General features: G+C 53.0%; 5 protein-coding genes and 1 non-coding gene across 6 annotated transcripts; 2 read left to right on the top strand and 4 right to left on the bottom strand.

Moving 5' to 3' along the window:
- Positions 1–1099: 1099 nt before the first annotated feature.
- QC762_409180 (uncharacterized protein) lies at positions 1100–4378 on the top strand (the record flags this gene model as incomplete). Its single annotated transcript, XM_062890371.1, has 1 exon — positions 1100–4378. The coding sequence occupies one exon, from the start codon at positions 1100–1102 to the stop codon at positions 4376–4378; it is 3279 nt and encodes a 1092-aa protein (XP_062743550.1).
- A 49-nt stretch (positions 4379–4427) lies between these two features.
- Positions 4428–5774, bottom strand: EFM7 (Protein N-terminal and lysine N-methyltransferase efm7). The gene is made up of 2 exons (XM_062890372.1): positions 5350–5774; positions 4428–5289 (listed from the first exon to the last, which is right to left on the bottom strand). Exons 1-2 carry the CDS (start codon positions 5529–5531, stop codon positions 4677–4679), a joined length of 795 nt encoding a protein of 264 aa, XP_062743549.1. The 5' UTR covers positions 5532–5774; the 3' UTR covers positions 4428–4676.
- A 385-nt stretch (positions 5775–6159) lies between these two features.
- QC762_409200 (uncharacterized protein) lies at positions 6160–9678 on the bottom strand (the record flags this gene model as incomplete). The annotated part of the gene is made up of 3 exons (XM_062890373.1): positions 8624–9678; positions 7587–8571; positions 6160–7537 (listed from the first exon to the last, which is right to left on the bottom strand). Exons 1-3 carry the CDS (start codon positions 8940–8942, stop codon positions 6160–6162), a joined length of 2682 nt encoding a protein of 893 aa, XP_062743548.1. The 5' UTR covers positions 8943–9678.
- Positions 9647–9718, bottom strand: QC762_0066990. Its single transcript has one exon. It is a non-coding gene; the product is annotated as a tRNA-Gly (tRNA).
- Positions 9719–9865: 147 nt separating this feature from the next.
- Positions 9866–12149, top strand: QC762_409220 (uncharacterized protein). The gene is made up of 2 exons (XM_062890374.1): positions 9866–11539; positions 11607–12149. Exons 1-2 carry the CDS (start codon positions 10155–10157, stop codon positions 11878–11880), a joined length of 1659 nt encoding a protein of 552 aa, XP_062743547.1. The 5' UTR covers positions 9866–10154; the 3' UTR covers positions 11881–12149.
- A 178-nt stretch (positions 12150–12327) lies between these two features.
- RRD1 (Serine/threonine-protein phosphatase 2A activator 1) lies at positions 12328–13861 on the bottom strand (the record flags this gene model as incomplete). Its single annotated transcript, XM_062890375.1, has 2 exons — positions 12328–13162; positions 13215–13861. The coding sequence occupies 2 exons, from the start codon at positions 13859–13861 to the stop codon at positions 12328–12330; spliced, it is 1482 nt and encodes a 493-aa protein (XP_062743546.1).
- Between the last annotated feature and the right edge of the window lie 399 nt (positions 13862–14260).

Raw genomic sequence — 14260 nt, 5'->3', positions numbered from 1 at the left:
AGCTCAACGCTCCAATATCCTTTCGAACAAGCGAAACCATTTCTTCCAACCCCCGCGGGCCCTGAACCCATCTCCCATAGTTTTCTCCTATGTAGAAATATGGCTTCCTCAGTTGCTCATAAGAGAACTGAACTTGGTAGGCACGAAGGTTACCTAGCCGTTATGAACAGTAAAAGTAGAGACTCCGACATGGAGCCAGGGCTTTTGAAAATATAGAACGTGCCCTTTTAACTATTCTTCGAACCAAAATGGCCATTTTCCAAGGCCAACTGAACATCATCAGATGCCTTGGTATTGACAAAGTTACAAAGACGTAATCCGTTGGAGGGGGAAACATGGCTGCCGAGCGTGCGCCTTATCTTTCTAAACCATGAGGTTTCGCCTACCAAACACCGCTTTGCGGATTTCATGTTCTCAAGCTGCAAGATCAGTCGATTATTGACACTGAGGTTACCTGCCACTGCCTGCCAGGAACAAACACCGCCTCAAAAGCTGTCACTCGTACAAGTGACTGATAGAGGGTTAGGGTTGAAATTTCCAACCCCTGAATGGCGGGGTTGTTTGACAGAAAATGCGGGGTGCCGTGGTTGCCTTGGTGCCCAGTTCTAAATTCGTCCTCGCAGTAAACAGGCAACAAAGCTCCCAATTACCCCATATCGCCGCGACTCGGAGCGCGTCACAATCTAGGCTCTGACACTTCCCTTCCCCACAACCTTTGGGTCTCGACATATTTTGGACATTGTTCCTACTGGCCCCCCTCCCCCGAGTCCTGGCGGGCTTTCGATGAGGTACCTTACCACTTCTCCCTACTCCAAACCCACTGGTGGCAAACAAAATTGAGCAGCCAATAACCAGAGACCACTTTGCGACAGAAACCTGAGCTCCAACTCAGCGGTCCGCCAACAAAACAAACCCGCGCCCGAGACTGACAGCAGCCGGGGCGAGACTACAACTGCGGCTGCCGACCCAAAAAAACAAAACACGAGCAGAGCTCAGGCAAAGCTTTTACGACCTGATCCAGCCAGCAACGATCAGCTATTCCCCTTCACCAACCACCACAACAACAACTACAACCCTCACCACCAACTTGACCGCAAAAATGGTCCGCCCCGCAAGAAAAGCGTCCTTCAGCGACGACGACCTCGAGTTCCTCAGTTCCCAAGCAGCAAACATGTCCATCGGCCCAACCGAAACCCCCGCCCGCCGGCCCCAACCAACCTTTGGCACCAACACCTTCAACACTCCCGCCCGACGACCCGCCGGCGGTCAGTCCGCCTTCGCAAACAGCAACAACAACAACTTCAACACCCCCGGCACAGTAATCGACCTAACCGACAGCCCCGCCGCGCCCGCAGCCCCAACCCCAGTCCCAACCTTTGGCCACCCAACCCAGCTCCCCTCCCGCTTCGGTCCCAAAAACAAGAACTCAGACCACCTCTTCATCCAACGCAAAACCCGGCCCGAATTCCACGCGGATCTGTATAGGAACTCTGGTCCGCTCAAACCAAAAAATGTGCCCCCCAAGAAGCCGGAACTGCCAATGTTTAGCTCGCTGAGTGAAGAGGCTCAGCCGGTGTATCAATACACCAAGCCCGGCGGCGGTGGTGGTTATGGGGACACGACGTTTTATACCGATCCCGCCAAGGCGAATGCCGATCTCAAGGCTTTGCTAGAGGGGGGGATGGAGGATGAGGATGAGGAAGATGATGCCCCTCCTAAAAACAAGGAGGAAAAGAAGACAGCAGGACCAGAAGAAAAAGAACCCGAAGAGGGAGTCCAGGAAGATGGTACCCTGGCCGGTATTAAAGTCAAGCTCTTACCTCATCAGGTTGTTGGTGTCAAATGGATGAAGAACCGGGAACTGGGACCGCTGAAGAAGGGACGGGTGCCAAAGGGGGGGATTCTGGCGGATGATATGGGGTTGGGGAAGACGCTGCAGAGCATATCGCTCATTGTGTCGAACCCCATGCCGGAAGAAGGAGGGAAGGGGTGGAAGAAGCATTTTTCCGAGGTGAAGAGGGGGACGCTGGTGGTGGCGCCGCTGGCGTTGATTAGGCAGTGGGAGGCCGAGATCAAGGAAAAGGTTGACGGGGAGGTGTTGGGGTTGAAGGTTTGTGTGCACCATGGGCCGAACAGGACCAAGGATGCGAAACAACTGGCAAAGTTTGACGTGGTGATTACGACGTATCAGATTTTGGTGTCGGAGCACGGGAACAGCCACCCGGACCCGGCCAAGAGCCCGCAGGTGGGGTGTTTTGGGGTGTATTGGTATCGCGTTATTCTGGATGAGGCGCACAGCATCAAGAATAGGAATGCAAAGGCGACCAAGGCGTGCTGTGGGTTGAGGGCGGAGTACAGGTGGTGCTTGACGGGGACGCCGATGCAGAATAATCTGGATGAGCTGCAAAGCTTGGTGCACTTTTTGAGGGTGCCGCCTTATGATGAGCTGGGGGAGTGGAGGAAGGATATTGATGGGCCGATGAAGCAGGGGAAGGGGCATGTGGCGATCAAGAGGTTGCATAATCTGCTGAGGTGTTTTATGAAGAGGAGGACGAAGGAGATTTTGAAGGAGGAGGGGGCGTTGGTTGCTGGGGGGAAGAAGGCGTTGGATGCTATGAAGGCGAAGATAGAGGAGGAGAGGGGGGGGGATGGGGAGGAGAGGGAGATGCCGAAGCCGGCGTTCAAGATCACAGAAAGGAAAGTTGTGACGGTGGAGACCAAGTTTTCCGAGGCGGAGAGGGAGTTTTATGATGCGTTGGAGGCGAGGGCGGATAAGAGTTTGGAGAAGATGATGAAGGGGAGGATTGACTATGCGAATGCGTTGGTGTTGCTTTTGAGGCTGAGGCAGGCTTGCAATCATCCTAGGTTGACGGACACGAAGCTGGAGAAGGATCAGGAGGCGCTGGCGGTGGATTCGACTGCTCAGCCGAAGGGGAAGGCTGGGGATGACTTGGATGATTTGGCGGATGCGTTTGGGGGGATGGGGATTCGGACGAGGAAGTGCGAGATGTGTCTGAGTGAGTTGAGCAAGAAGGAGATGGGGAGCGGGCAGGTGAAGTGCTCAGATTGCATTGATAGTATGCAAAAGGTTATCAGTAAGAGTCCGAGCAAGATGAAAAAGAGGAAGGATGGGAGGAGGGTCAGTGTGGTGAAGGAGGAGATCAAGATCGAGAAGGTGGCGGCGAGCAAGAAGAGATCAAAAGCGAGGAGGATTGTTGAGGACAGCGACGAGGAGGAGGAGGGGAGCTGGTTGGTGGGTGAGGATCAACAGGGTGCTTTGAGACTTGGGAAGTGCGGGGGTTCAGAGGATGAGGATGCCGAGGGCGGTGGCGACGATATCGCTACCGAGGACTCTGAGCATTCGTCTGAAGAAGATGACGATGACGAGAGCCAGCTCGACAGCTTCATTGTCAAGGATGACTCTCAGGCTGACGTCCAGGGATCCGGGTCAGAGTCTGATTCCGGCTCGGAAGAGGATGAATCGTTCGTGTCGGTGTCTAGGGTATCGCAGTCACAAGTCGCATCCCAGGATACCGAAGGTTCTGGCGAAGACGAGGAAGAGATCTCCGCTTCTGAGTTGATCTCTTCGGACCCGGACGACGACTCAGACGATGACCTTCCCATCCGAAGACGATCCCGCCGTCCTGGCCAACAAGAACCAGAGCGGAAGAAATCCAAGTCGGCCAAAAGTTCCGGAGGCATTACTCAATCCGCCAAGATTCGGGAACTGCTCTCCATCCTGCGCAAGGAAGCCCACGAGCACAAGTTCATTGTCTTTTCGCAGTTCACCTCCATGCTCGACCTCATCGAGCCGTTTTTGCGCTCTCAGCCAGGCATGAAAGCCGTCCGCTACGACGGCAAGATGCCCAACGACGCTCGCGAAGCTGCCCTCAAGGCCCTCCGCACCGACCCTCACACCCGCATCCTGCTCTGCTCTCTCAAGTGCGGCTCCCTCGGTCTCAATTTGACGGCCGCCACCCGCGTCATCATTGTTGAGCCGTTCTGGAACCCGTTTGTGGAGGAGCAGGCTATCGATCGAGTCCACAGACTGACGCAGACGGTGGACGTGATTGTGTATAAACTTACTGTTCAGGATACAGTCGAGGCTAGGATACTGGAGCTGCAGAACAAGAAGAGGATGCTGGCGGAGGCGACGATTGAGGGTGGGATGAGGAAGAAGGGGAAGAACCAGCTGAAGCTGGGCTTGCAGGAGATTTTGGATCTGTTCAAGCATGATGCTCGGGCGAGCTTGGGGGTGGATGGGCTGGAGGGGAATGATGGGAGGAATGTGGCGAGGGATGTGGGCGAGTTTGTTGGTGGGAAGCACGGTGTGAGGAGGCCGAGGAAGGAGCATGATGTTTATGGGAGGAGGTGGTAGGTGGAGGGGGTGGGAAATGGGCAAATGTGTATGGGTTGGATTGGGGGGCATGGAATGGGAAGGGTTATGATGAATGAATTTGTGCGCATAGCTTTGAGTGTTGATATATACATTGTATGTGTCTTGTTCACCCCGTTGGGGTTGAGTCACATATTGTTGACCCAAGAATTGTCTTAATGTATGTGGTATTCATGATCCTCACACGTCCTACCCCTCTCTCACTCGGCCTGTCATTCAATTATTTATTTATTTATTTTTCCAACTATACCACTTGCACCCTCTTCATTTTCTCATCCCCTCACGCAACCCACTCCTTCTCAGGCCAACTAACTACCCACCCCGTAACCGTCTTGAGGATCTCCTCGTCCCCCGGATCCTCCTCAAAAAGCTTCTTGTCCATCTTCTTTTCCAAGATTTGTTCCACCTCGAACCCATCCTCCCTGCACAGGTCAAAAAACTTGAGATCCTTCTCCCTCAGCCAGGGGCGGTAGCTGCAAAAGACGACATAGGCTTTTGCTTCTCTTGTGCGCTTGAGAGTCTCCCTGATGGTCTTGATCATATTGCCGTGCTCAGAGTGTCTGAAGAGCAAATCGGCGAGGATGAGGACGTCGAACCCGTTAGGGGAGTGACGGAGGAGCGTGGAAGGGGAGGCGCCCCAGACAAAACCGTCAGCGACGATGTTGAGCTCGTCGTTGTCGTGGGGGAGGAGGTGGCACCCGTCAATGTTTTTTTGTATGGTGGCGATGAGGTCCGGGTCGGGGAAGTCAGTGCAGACGACGAGGGAAGCACCCAGCATGGAGGCCACGAGGGAGGGGAGGCCGGCGCCGGCGCCGAGTTCGCAGACTGTGCGGTTTTTCACCGTGGTGGTGGGGGTTGATTCGAAAAGTTGGGATATGACTCTTGAGCCATTCCTAGGTGAACCAAGTGTCAGAAATGGTTTGTGTGAATGAGAACAAGGGAGGGGGGATTACCATAGGTGGTGGGCTTCGAGGGGGGAGTGCCCGACGAGGTGGAGGGTTATGATCTCCCCCGTCGCGGTGGTGTAAGTCTCTGTTGTTGGTGGGGGGGAGGGAGGGTAGTAATCTGTTGGTTCGGAAAACAACCCAAGCTCTCCGCCGCCGCCTGACTCGTTGTCTGAGTCGTGGGTTGACATTTTTGTTTTGGTCTGTGGTTGGTGAATGTGAAAAAAAAAAGAAAAAAAAAAGAGTGGTGATGATATTTCTTGGTGTTGAGGGGTAGTAAGTTTTTTGATGAAGGAGGGGTAGAAAAATGTCCCGTCTCACACAAAAAACTTTGCTAATGTTGCGCAGGGTGAGATATTGTGAGCTATCACTCAAAAAACGAGGAATTGCAGAATTGTGAAACTTATTCTCATAGTAAAAAGTTTGAGCGTGAAATCATGGATTTTGTGATACATAAAATTAGGCAAAAAAACTGCTGGCTTGGAGAGATGGAGCACATCATGTGACCACCCCGATTGTCACCACTTTCCTGGAGCCTATTGATTATCTCGAAAGGCCTGTTGATATGTATTCAAAGCCTCAAATATGTGTTTAAGGCCTATTAAAGCTGTTTTCGGCTTTGTTGATATGTGTTTAATGCCTGGTGATATGCGTTTAATGCCTGGTGATATGCGTTTAAGGCCTGGTGATATGTGTATAAGGCCTATCGAAGCGTTTTTAGTCACCGACACCTTGAAGATGCACTTCACTTATACCTCCAGCATTTATTTCTTCTGCTGCCCTATATACATCCCCAACATCAAAACCACAAGAAAAAAATTATCTCCCCCTCCTTCCCGCCTGCCTCTCCTCCTCCTCCGCATCCACCCCCTCCACCCCCTTATTCCCATCCCAATCCCCAAAATCCTCATCACTGTACCAACTAGGCGGCCTACCCTCCTCCCCCCTCCCCCACTCCTTCCCTTCCTCCTCGCCCACCACAAACTCGAGGATGCCACCCTTGATAAAAAACTCATGCGTGATCCAGTTCCTGGTGTATCTCCTCCCGTTTAGGGTGGCAGATTGGATGTATATCCTCCTCCCCTCCGGATCAAAGTTCTTGACCCTGATCACCGCCCACTTGTTTCCCCCCGACTTCGCCTTGATCTTCACCTCCCTAAAAAACGGGGGCGTGAGCAGGTAGACGTCTTGTCCTGCAACGGGGAAAAACCCCATCATTGCAAACGCCGAGAATGCACCCATGGCACAGTCGTCGTTACCCGGGATGCCGTTTACTGAACTGTTGAACAGCGAAGGGATGTAAGAGCGCGCCCAGTAAGAAGATATCGCCGGTCGCCCGGCATAATGGAATTGAAAAACAGGTAAAAAACCCTGTTCATTCCCCATGTACGAAATCCCGCTCGTGTGGAAGTAATTCAACCTCTCCACAAACGCGTCCGGCCCCCCCATAAGCGTGATCAAGCTGTCCATGTCTTGCGGGACAAAGAATGAGTACAGCCACGGTGAGCCCTCGTAGGAGCTGAGATGAGTGTCGTAGTAGCAGATGTGCATGTTGTGCACCGGGGAGCAAGCTCGGGTGTTTTCATAGCGGAACGAGCCGTCTAGTTTGCGCGGTTGCATGAACCCCTTGAATTTTGTCTTGAGCACCGGACCGTCTGGGTCTTCCCGGTAGAGGTCAGCCTGTTCCGGGTTCCAGTAGTTTCTCCAGTTGGAGCCGCGCTGGTGGTATTTTTTGGCGTCTGCGTCGTGGCCAAGGCCGGAGGCGAGGAGGGAGATGGCAAAGTCATCGTAGGCGTATTCCACACCGCGGGAAATGGAACGGGACATTGGGCCTGTGCCGTTGGTGTCGATGTCATCCCAGGGGATGTACCCCAGTTTATGCCAGCTTTCCAAGTTGCCTCTGCCCTCGACACCCCACATTTGGGGCTCTTCTTCCGCGTCGGAGAGGACGGCTTTGTAGGCGGTGTCCCAGTCGATGTTGTCGGTGAGGTTCTTGACAAAGGCGTCGGCGAGGACGATGTCGGCGTTGCTGCCGCCTTGGGTGTAGCCTTTGCTGAAGGACATACGGCAGTCGGGGAGTTTTCCTTCGTGGCGGTAGATGTCGATAAGGGCGCGGATCATGTCTGTCTGGGCTGGGGGGTCGATGATGGTCAGAAGAGGGTGCTGGGCTCGGAAGGAGTCCCAGATGCAGTAGAATCTGCGGCATGTTAGTCGTCCTGCATCTGCTGTCTTGGGCAAAGACTTACGAGTCAAAGTATGGCTCGGTGGAATTATTCCACAGCTGATTCTCCCCCGTATAATTCTGTGGCGACAGCAATGTCCTGTACAACCCCGACCAGAAAGTGGTCAGCATATCCTCACTCACTCCAGTCCCATCCACCTCAACCACCTCCAGCTTCTTCCTCCACTCCTTTCTCGCCTGGCTCTCCACCCTCTCAAAGTTATAGTCCGCAATCTCTCTCTCAGCATTGTCACAAGCTTGATCCACGCTGATAAAAGACACGCCCACCCTAGCCATAATCTCATGGTTGTTCTCAACCGGTTTTTCAAACTGAATCCAGGCACCGGCCGAGCCAGAGGGGATGTAAAAGCCATTACCGACCCCGTCCAGAAAGTTGACTCCTTCAGTGGCATTATTACTGATAAACGTCCCCGTCTTTCTAATGGCAGCACCTTTGAAGTCGGCACAGAAAAAGGCGTTGTATCTTCCCGCTCCGAAAGAAGGCTGATACTGTCCTTCACCGACGATACGTCCAGACTGATTGTACACCTGGATCCCGCCCGTTGACCTGCTGTTCATCAGATCAACCAAATCAACAAGGATAATAGGCGAGTAAGTGATATCGACATCCTTCTTCCTGAGCGGGTCGTCGCTCTTCAACGTGAGGGTGTCGTTTCCTGGGAAGGAAAAGCGGTACAGAGCTGTGTGTTCAGTGACTGTCATCTCTGCGCGCACATGGTTGGTGAGGTTGAGGCTGAAATATCCTGGGGCGGCAAAGACGGAGCCGTTGACTCTGGCGATGGGGCGGTCCATGAGGGAGTAGACGCATTGCTTGTGATCATCCTCTGGGCAGCCTGCATGGACGAAAAGGGGAAAGTTACCCATGGATGGCTGGCCGCCTGTCCCAGAGTCGTGCATATGTGAGAAACCGAGGATCTCGCTGTTGTCGGACACGAAGCCGGCGGCGTTTTCAGCGTGGCTGTTTGTGTCGGCGACTGCTTTGGCCATGCCTAGAGCTGGTGTTAATGATGGGGCCTAGGAAAGATGAGAAGAAGGGCTAACCATAGGGCAGTGATGCTCCAGGAAAAACATGACCACCATTCGTCGTCCCGATCAAGGGATCAACATATCGCAAGATATCAACCTTGTGTCCACCCCCATAAGGTCCAGCAGCCTCGGGAGATATCAAGAAAAACAACAATGTCCCACCCATACCCAAGTGCATCCTCGGTATCAGATACAAGAAACTGATAAACACCAACGCATACACCAAAAAGCGACTCCTCCGGGGCATCCCCCTAAAACGTAACGGAGCAGCCGCCATGCTGAACGGCTTGCGAAATGGTGAGCTCTCTTCAGGTCTCCTCATCTTTGATTCCATAAAGATACCGCAACCTGTTAACTCCCCCTTGATATCCTGAAATCGAGTTGGTAAGCAATCAATGCCGCGAGCACATCGTGTTGTTTGTCGTTGACATCAAGGCAGCGTCATAGTCAGATGAGAAAAGGCCGAAACAAAACAAACAGAGACGGTCCTCATGATACACTCATGATGGCAAGCTCAAGAAAAAGACCCTTCAAAAGGCCACTTGACAAGACGTCCAAGAGTCTGCTTTGCAGGAGCTTGTCCTCCCGCCTCTCAAAACCCCCCCCAAGACCCCAGGCAGTGGCAGCCAAGCCAATACAGGGGACGCCCTGCAGATTATCCGATGCCAAGTTCTGCAAGGATGCCGATAATCCGCCGTCCAGAACGAGCCGCCCCCGGAAAATGCACAGAAGATTTCCCGGGTGGATGATGCGGGGTTGATCATGGCATTTGTTCTTGGAAGAGGGGAGAGGAGAGCTGTCAATTGTGGCGTGTATCGAGTGCTCTTGTGAAACAAAAATAGAAGGAAAATGGGTCGAAAATGTGTGTTGATGCAAGAAAATGGAGGGGTTCTCTGTCCCAAAGCAACATGTCATCTCAACCTTGAACCTCACCGCCAAGCCATCCCAAAAATCATCCAAAAATGGTAGGGGCCCAAGGAAACAAAAGTTATTGGTAACTCCTCACACTGTGCTTGACAGCAGAGAAGTGTCTTCGAATGCGGCCATCGGGAATCGAACCCGACTCTAATGCTTGGAAGGCATTAATGCTAACCACTACACCATGGCCGCTTGTTGTTGGATGTAAGCGAGAGTGGAATCTGACTTGACGTGTCTACCCACTATGCCTCAACGGCCACGATGTCGGCCTGCAGGAACACATGTCAGTGACAGTGTGTTTTTGTGCGGTTAAACACAGTGCAACATATTCCCCTCCACCATCTTTTCTTCAGCTTCCCCAAACCAGGTGCTCTCCCGCAAAGCCAAGAGGTTCTCCATTCAGCCAGATCTTTTTCCGCTGTCATGTCGTCCACGGAACGCAACTGCCGCCCGCTGCAGAGCTGAATTGGGGTCTATGTCTCTGAAAATATCCCAATACTCTAGATGATGTTCCCTTGCATAACCTGGGCATTCTTATCATTGACATTTATGCTAGTCCACCCCCAAGTGTGGTTCACGCGAATGTTCAAGTGAACATGTCTTTCTTTTATCGTCTGTTTGGCCCAAGATGAGGGCATCTATTCTCTTGGTTCATACTCTTGCTGTGCTTGCCCAAGCTCAACCACCCAGAGCTCAGCTCACCCTTGAACCAGAACCTCCAAGTTGCCCCGATTACTCTGGCTATTCCTCCACCCATCATGAACCAAAGTCAACAGGTCGTTACAAGCTCTCTTATCAAAGACCACGCCCATCATGTCGAACCTTTACCCTCCCAGAGGTGGAAGATACCATCATCTCCATGAAACAAGTCATCAAAGACCCAGACTTGTTCCGTCTGTTTGAGAATTGCTTCCCCAACACCCTCGACACAGCCATAACCTGGAAGGGACTCAGCTGGAGGAATGCCTCCAGCTATCTCCCCACAGACATCAACAGCCCAGACCCACCCCCCAAGCCGACAGGAAACAACGACCCAGAAGAAGAACTCACCTTCATAACCACCGGCGACATCCCCGCCATGTGGCTCCGCGACTCAGCCCACCAACTAACCTCCTATTCCCCCCTCCTCACCCCCTCCAACTCCACCTCCTCCCTCGCCTCCCTCTACCGCGGCCTCATCAACCTCCAAGCCCGCTACATCCTCACAGCCCCCCACTGCAACGCCTTCCTCGCCCCCCCAGAATCCCTCATCCCCCCTCCCCAGTCAGACGACTCCCCAACCGATCATATCTACCCACCCCTCCCCTCCTCCCCAGGCTCCCCCAAAACCGTCCACGAATGTAAATACGAACTCGACTCCCTAGCCTCCTTCCTCTCCCTCATCCACACCTACCTCACCCAAACCTCTGACACCCCCTTCCTCACCACCTCCCTCAACCTCCTCCCCGCCATCAAGAGAATTCTCTCCATCACCACCGACCTCCAAACCGGAACTTACTCCCGCACCGGCACGGTGTCCTACGCCCCCTACCAATTCCAACGCCTAACCACAACCTCAACCGAAACCCTCCCCAACGCCGGCTCCGGTCCGCCTTTTCACCCTGGTACAAACCTAGTCAGGAGTGCCTTCCGCCCTAGCGATGACGCGTGTACCTACCAGGGTTTCATCCCCGGAAACATGATGTTCTCCTCCTACCTCTCCCTCCTATCCCCATACATCTCCCCCATCTCCCCCTCAACATCCAAAAAAATATCCAAGTTGGCAGCGGAGATCAGAGCCGGGATAGAGGATCACGGGAGGATAGATCACAGACTGTATGGCAGGATCTACGCCTACGAAGTCGACGGCTACGGCTCCCACAGCCTGATGGACGACGCCAACATCCCCAGTTTACTCTCCGCCCCTTTGCTAGGCGGCTACCTCGACCGAAGAGACGAGACGTACCAGCGGACGAGGAGGTTTGCGTTGAGCCAGATGAACCCTTACTACATGTTTGGGCCGGTTTTGAATGCGTGAGTGTGCATATGAATCTCTGCTCCGGCGGTGTGATAGTTTTGTGGCTGACGAAACGAAAAACAGAACGGGAGGGCCACATATCGGTCCGGGGATGGCATGGCCCATGGGTCTCATCGTCCAGGCTCTCACCAGTGATGACGACGACGAGATTTACAGCTGTATCAAACAGCTCCTGTCGTCGACAGACGGGTTGGGTCTCATGCACGAGAGCGTCAACACTCACAGCGTCAGCGTCTGGACTCGTCACTGGTTCTCCTGGGCGAATGGGCTGTTTGGTCAGTTGATTCTTGATGTCAACAAACGGAAGCCGCATTTGCTAGCGAGGAGCTATCAATAACTTGTACATATTTAGAGAGAACCTACACGGAGCCCCCTATTTATCTTACCAACACCGCCCCCGCCCCAACCCTCCACTTAATATAGGATTTAACCATATTGCAAAGCATAAATATTTAGAGTTGAAAGGTATATAATAGGCTCCAAAAGATAGTTAAAAGACGATAAAATATGGTTATGAGGCCTTAAAGGATAGTTAAAAGGGCTTAAAAGATAGTTGAAGGGCTCTAAAAGATAGTTTGAAGGCTATTAAAAATAATTTAAAGGCCCTTGAAGACGAATTAAACGCTTATTATTTTTCTTTTAAGGCTTTTAACTATATTATAGGAAAGGTAAGTTAATAGGTAGGGTGGGGGTACTGATAAGATAAATAAGGGGCTCCGTAAGGTTCTCTCCATATTTAATCGGGTATCTCGTATACAGCATAACAAAACAACCTCTTTCATGCTCAGTCCTTCGCCCAAGGAGCCTTGGTAACACTAAACTGATTCCCCCCAACCCTATCTTGCATCCCCCCTCCCCGCGGAAAACTCGTCTGCTCCATCGGTCCTGTATTCGGTATCCCGCCCCTCGGCGTCGGCACCTGTCCTCTCCCTGGAAGTCCAGTCGGCGTCCCCATCCCAGGTTGCCGCCCCGGAAACCCCGTCGGCGCCATCACCCCCCCATCCATCGGCCTAGGCATACTCACCTGCCCGCCAGACATGCCCCCCATAGCCCCCCTCGCCCACGGAGCCTTCGTCCCCCCCTCCCCTCCGCCCTGCCCCAAACTCTGTGCTTGATTTTGCACCGGCTGACTCTGCAAATGCACACTCCTCTCCCCGACCATCTCCGGGTCCACCTCCCACGCCCACAACCCCCCAAACCCAAAATGCTGCACCACCGGAAACTTCCCCAGCACCTCGGCCCGATACATCTTCACCATCCCCTTATTAATCTTCCCCCACCCATCCTTAATCCCACTAATATCAAACAGCATCGGGCTATGCTCCCAGAAAGGCCCACTCTTCACATCGTAGATGAACCCAATCGCCCCAAAGTACATATTACTCCCCCTGTAATCCTCCACCGTCTGTTTATCAACCGCACTCGCCGGCTTCGGCGCCCCCGGACATGACCCCTCCACCGGCGTAGCCTCCGTCCTACTCCCCAAAATCGGTTTCGTAAACTGCGCCGACCCAAAAATATAAGGCACAAAACTGTGGTCATCCAATCCCCACACCCCATGCGATCCCGCCGGTTCAAGCGTGTAAGTCGTTATCAACTTCCTCACCACCTCCAAATACCTATTTCACGTTAGCCTCTCCTGCCGTTCCCATTCTCAAGACAAAAACATACATCTCGACAACCCCAATCACAACCTCCCTCTCCCTCTCCCCTTCTTTTTCCTCTCCCCCCCCGAAAAACCCCACCTTCCACAACCCGCCCAGAAACGCCAAAAAGCTCAGCTCATGACCCGTTCCATAGTCAAGTCGTCCTTTATCCCCCCAAGCACCCATGAAATACCCCCTCAACTCCTCCTTCACCCCCCCATCTATATCCAAACCCAACCCATCAATCCACCCCTGAATCCTCTCCCCCAATTTCCCATGCCAGACCCTACAAGCCCCATTCCCAAACCTCCTGTTCTTGTTCTCCTCGGGCGGCGCCTCCAAAATCAACTCCTCGCACCCCCTCAACATTTCCCTTAACCTTCTCACCGGCTCGCTCCACCCTCTTCTCCCCGGTTCCAGCGGAAAACACACCGGTCTCGCAGTATCGGGCGACAGTCTCGGAATAAGCGAGTGATTTAACTGCATAATCCACACCATCAACTCTTTATACGCCCTCGACGTCAGGAAAAACGACACGTCAGCCCCAGAGTTAATCCTCTTTTGTAGGGGGCCAAATGCTTTCTTGGAGAGCTCGTCGGAGGTGAGGATGGGTAGCCTGGGGAGGGAGACTGCTCCTGTAGCTGAGGGAAGAGGGGGTGGTGGTGGTTCCATTTTTTGTCGTCGTTTGTTGAAAAGTTTTGTCAAAATATTAAATAAAACAGAGTGTCAAGTCGCCCGACAAAAGTCTTGTTATGTTCCAGTTTGAAATGTCAAGCTATGAAAGGAATAAAAGTCGGGCTGAGACATGCAAGCAGCAAGCGGCGAGCGGAAGCTAAAGGTGGGGTCAATAGGGGACTACCCCGCTGTCGTCATTGGTGGAGCCTGTCAACCGCTGCGCAAGGTGGGGCACATCCCATAGCTAGTATCAAGTCCCGTCACTTAGGGGCTCACGCAACCTCTATGATATCCTCATGTACAACCTCATGCCATTCCCACAATATTCTAACAATCCCCTAAATATATCCGCTTCCAGTCCCCCCTCTCCCAACCGCCCCATCCCCCCCCCCCGCC

This window comes from Podospora pseudocomata, chromosome 4, assembly GCF_035222375.1.
Source record: "Podospora pseudocomata strain CBS 415.72m chromosome 4, whole genome shotgun sequence".
Taxonomy (NCBI): domain Eukaryota; kingdom Fungi; phylum Ascomycota; class Sordariomycetes; order Sordariales; family Podosporaceae; genus Podospora; species Podospora pseudocomata.
Note: the sequence above shows the minus strand (reverse complement) of the source record. Positions and strands in the feature narration are given on the sequence as shown.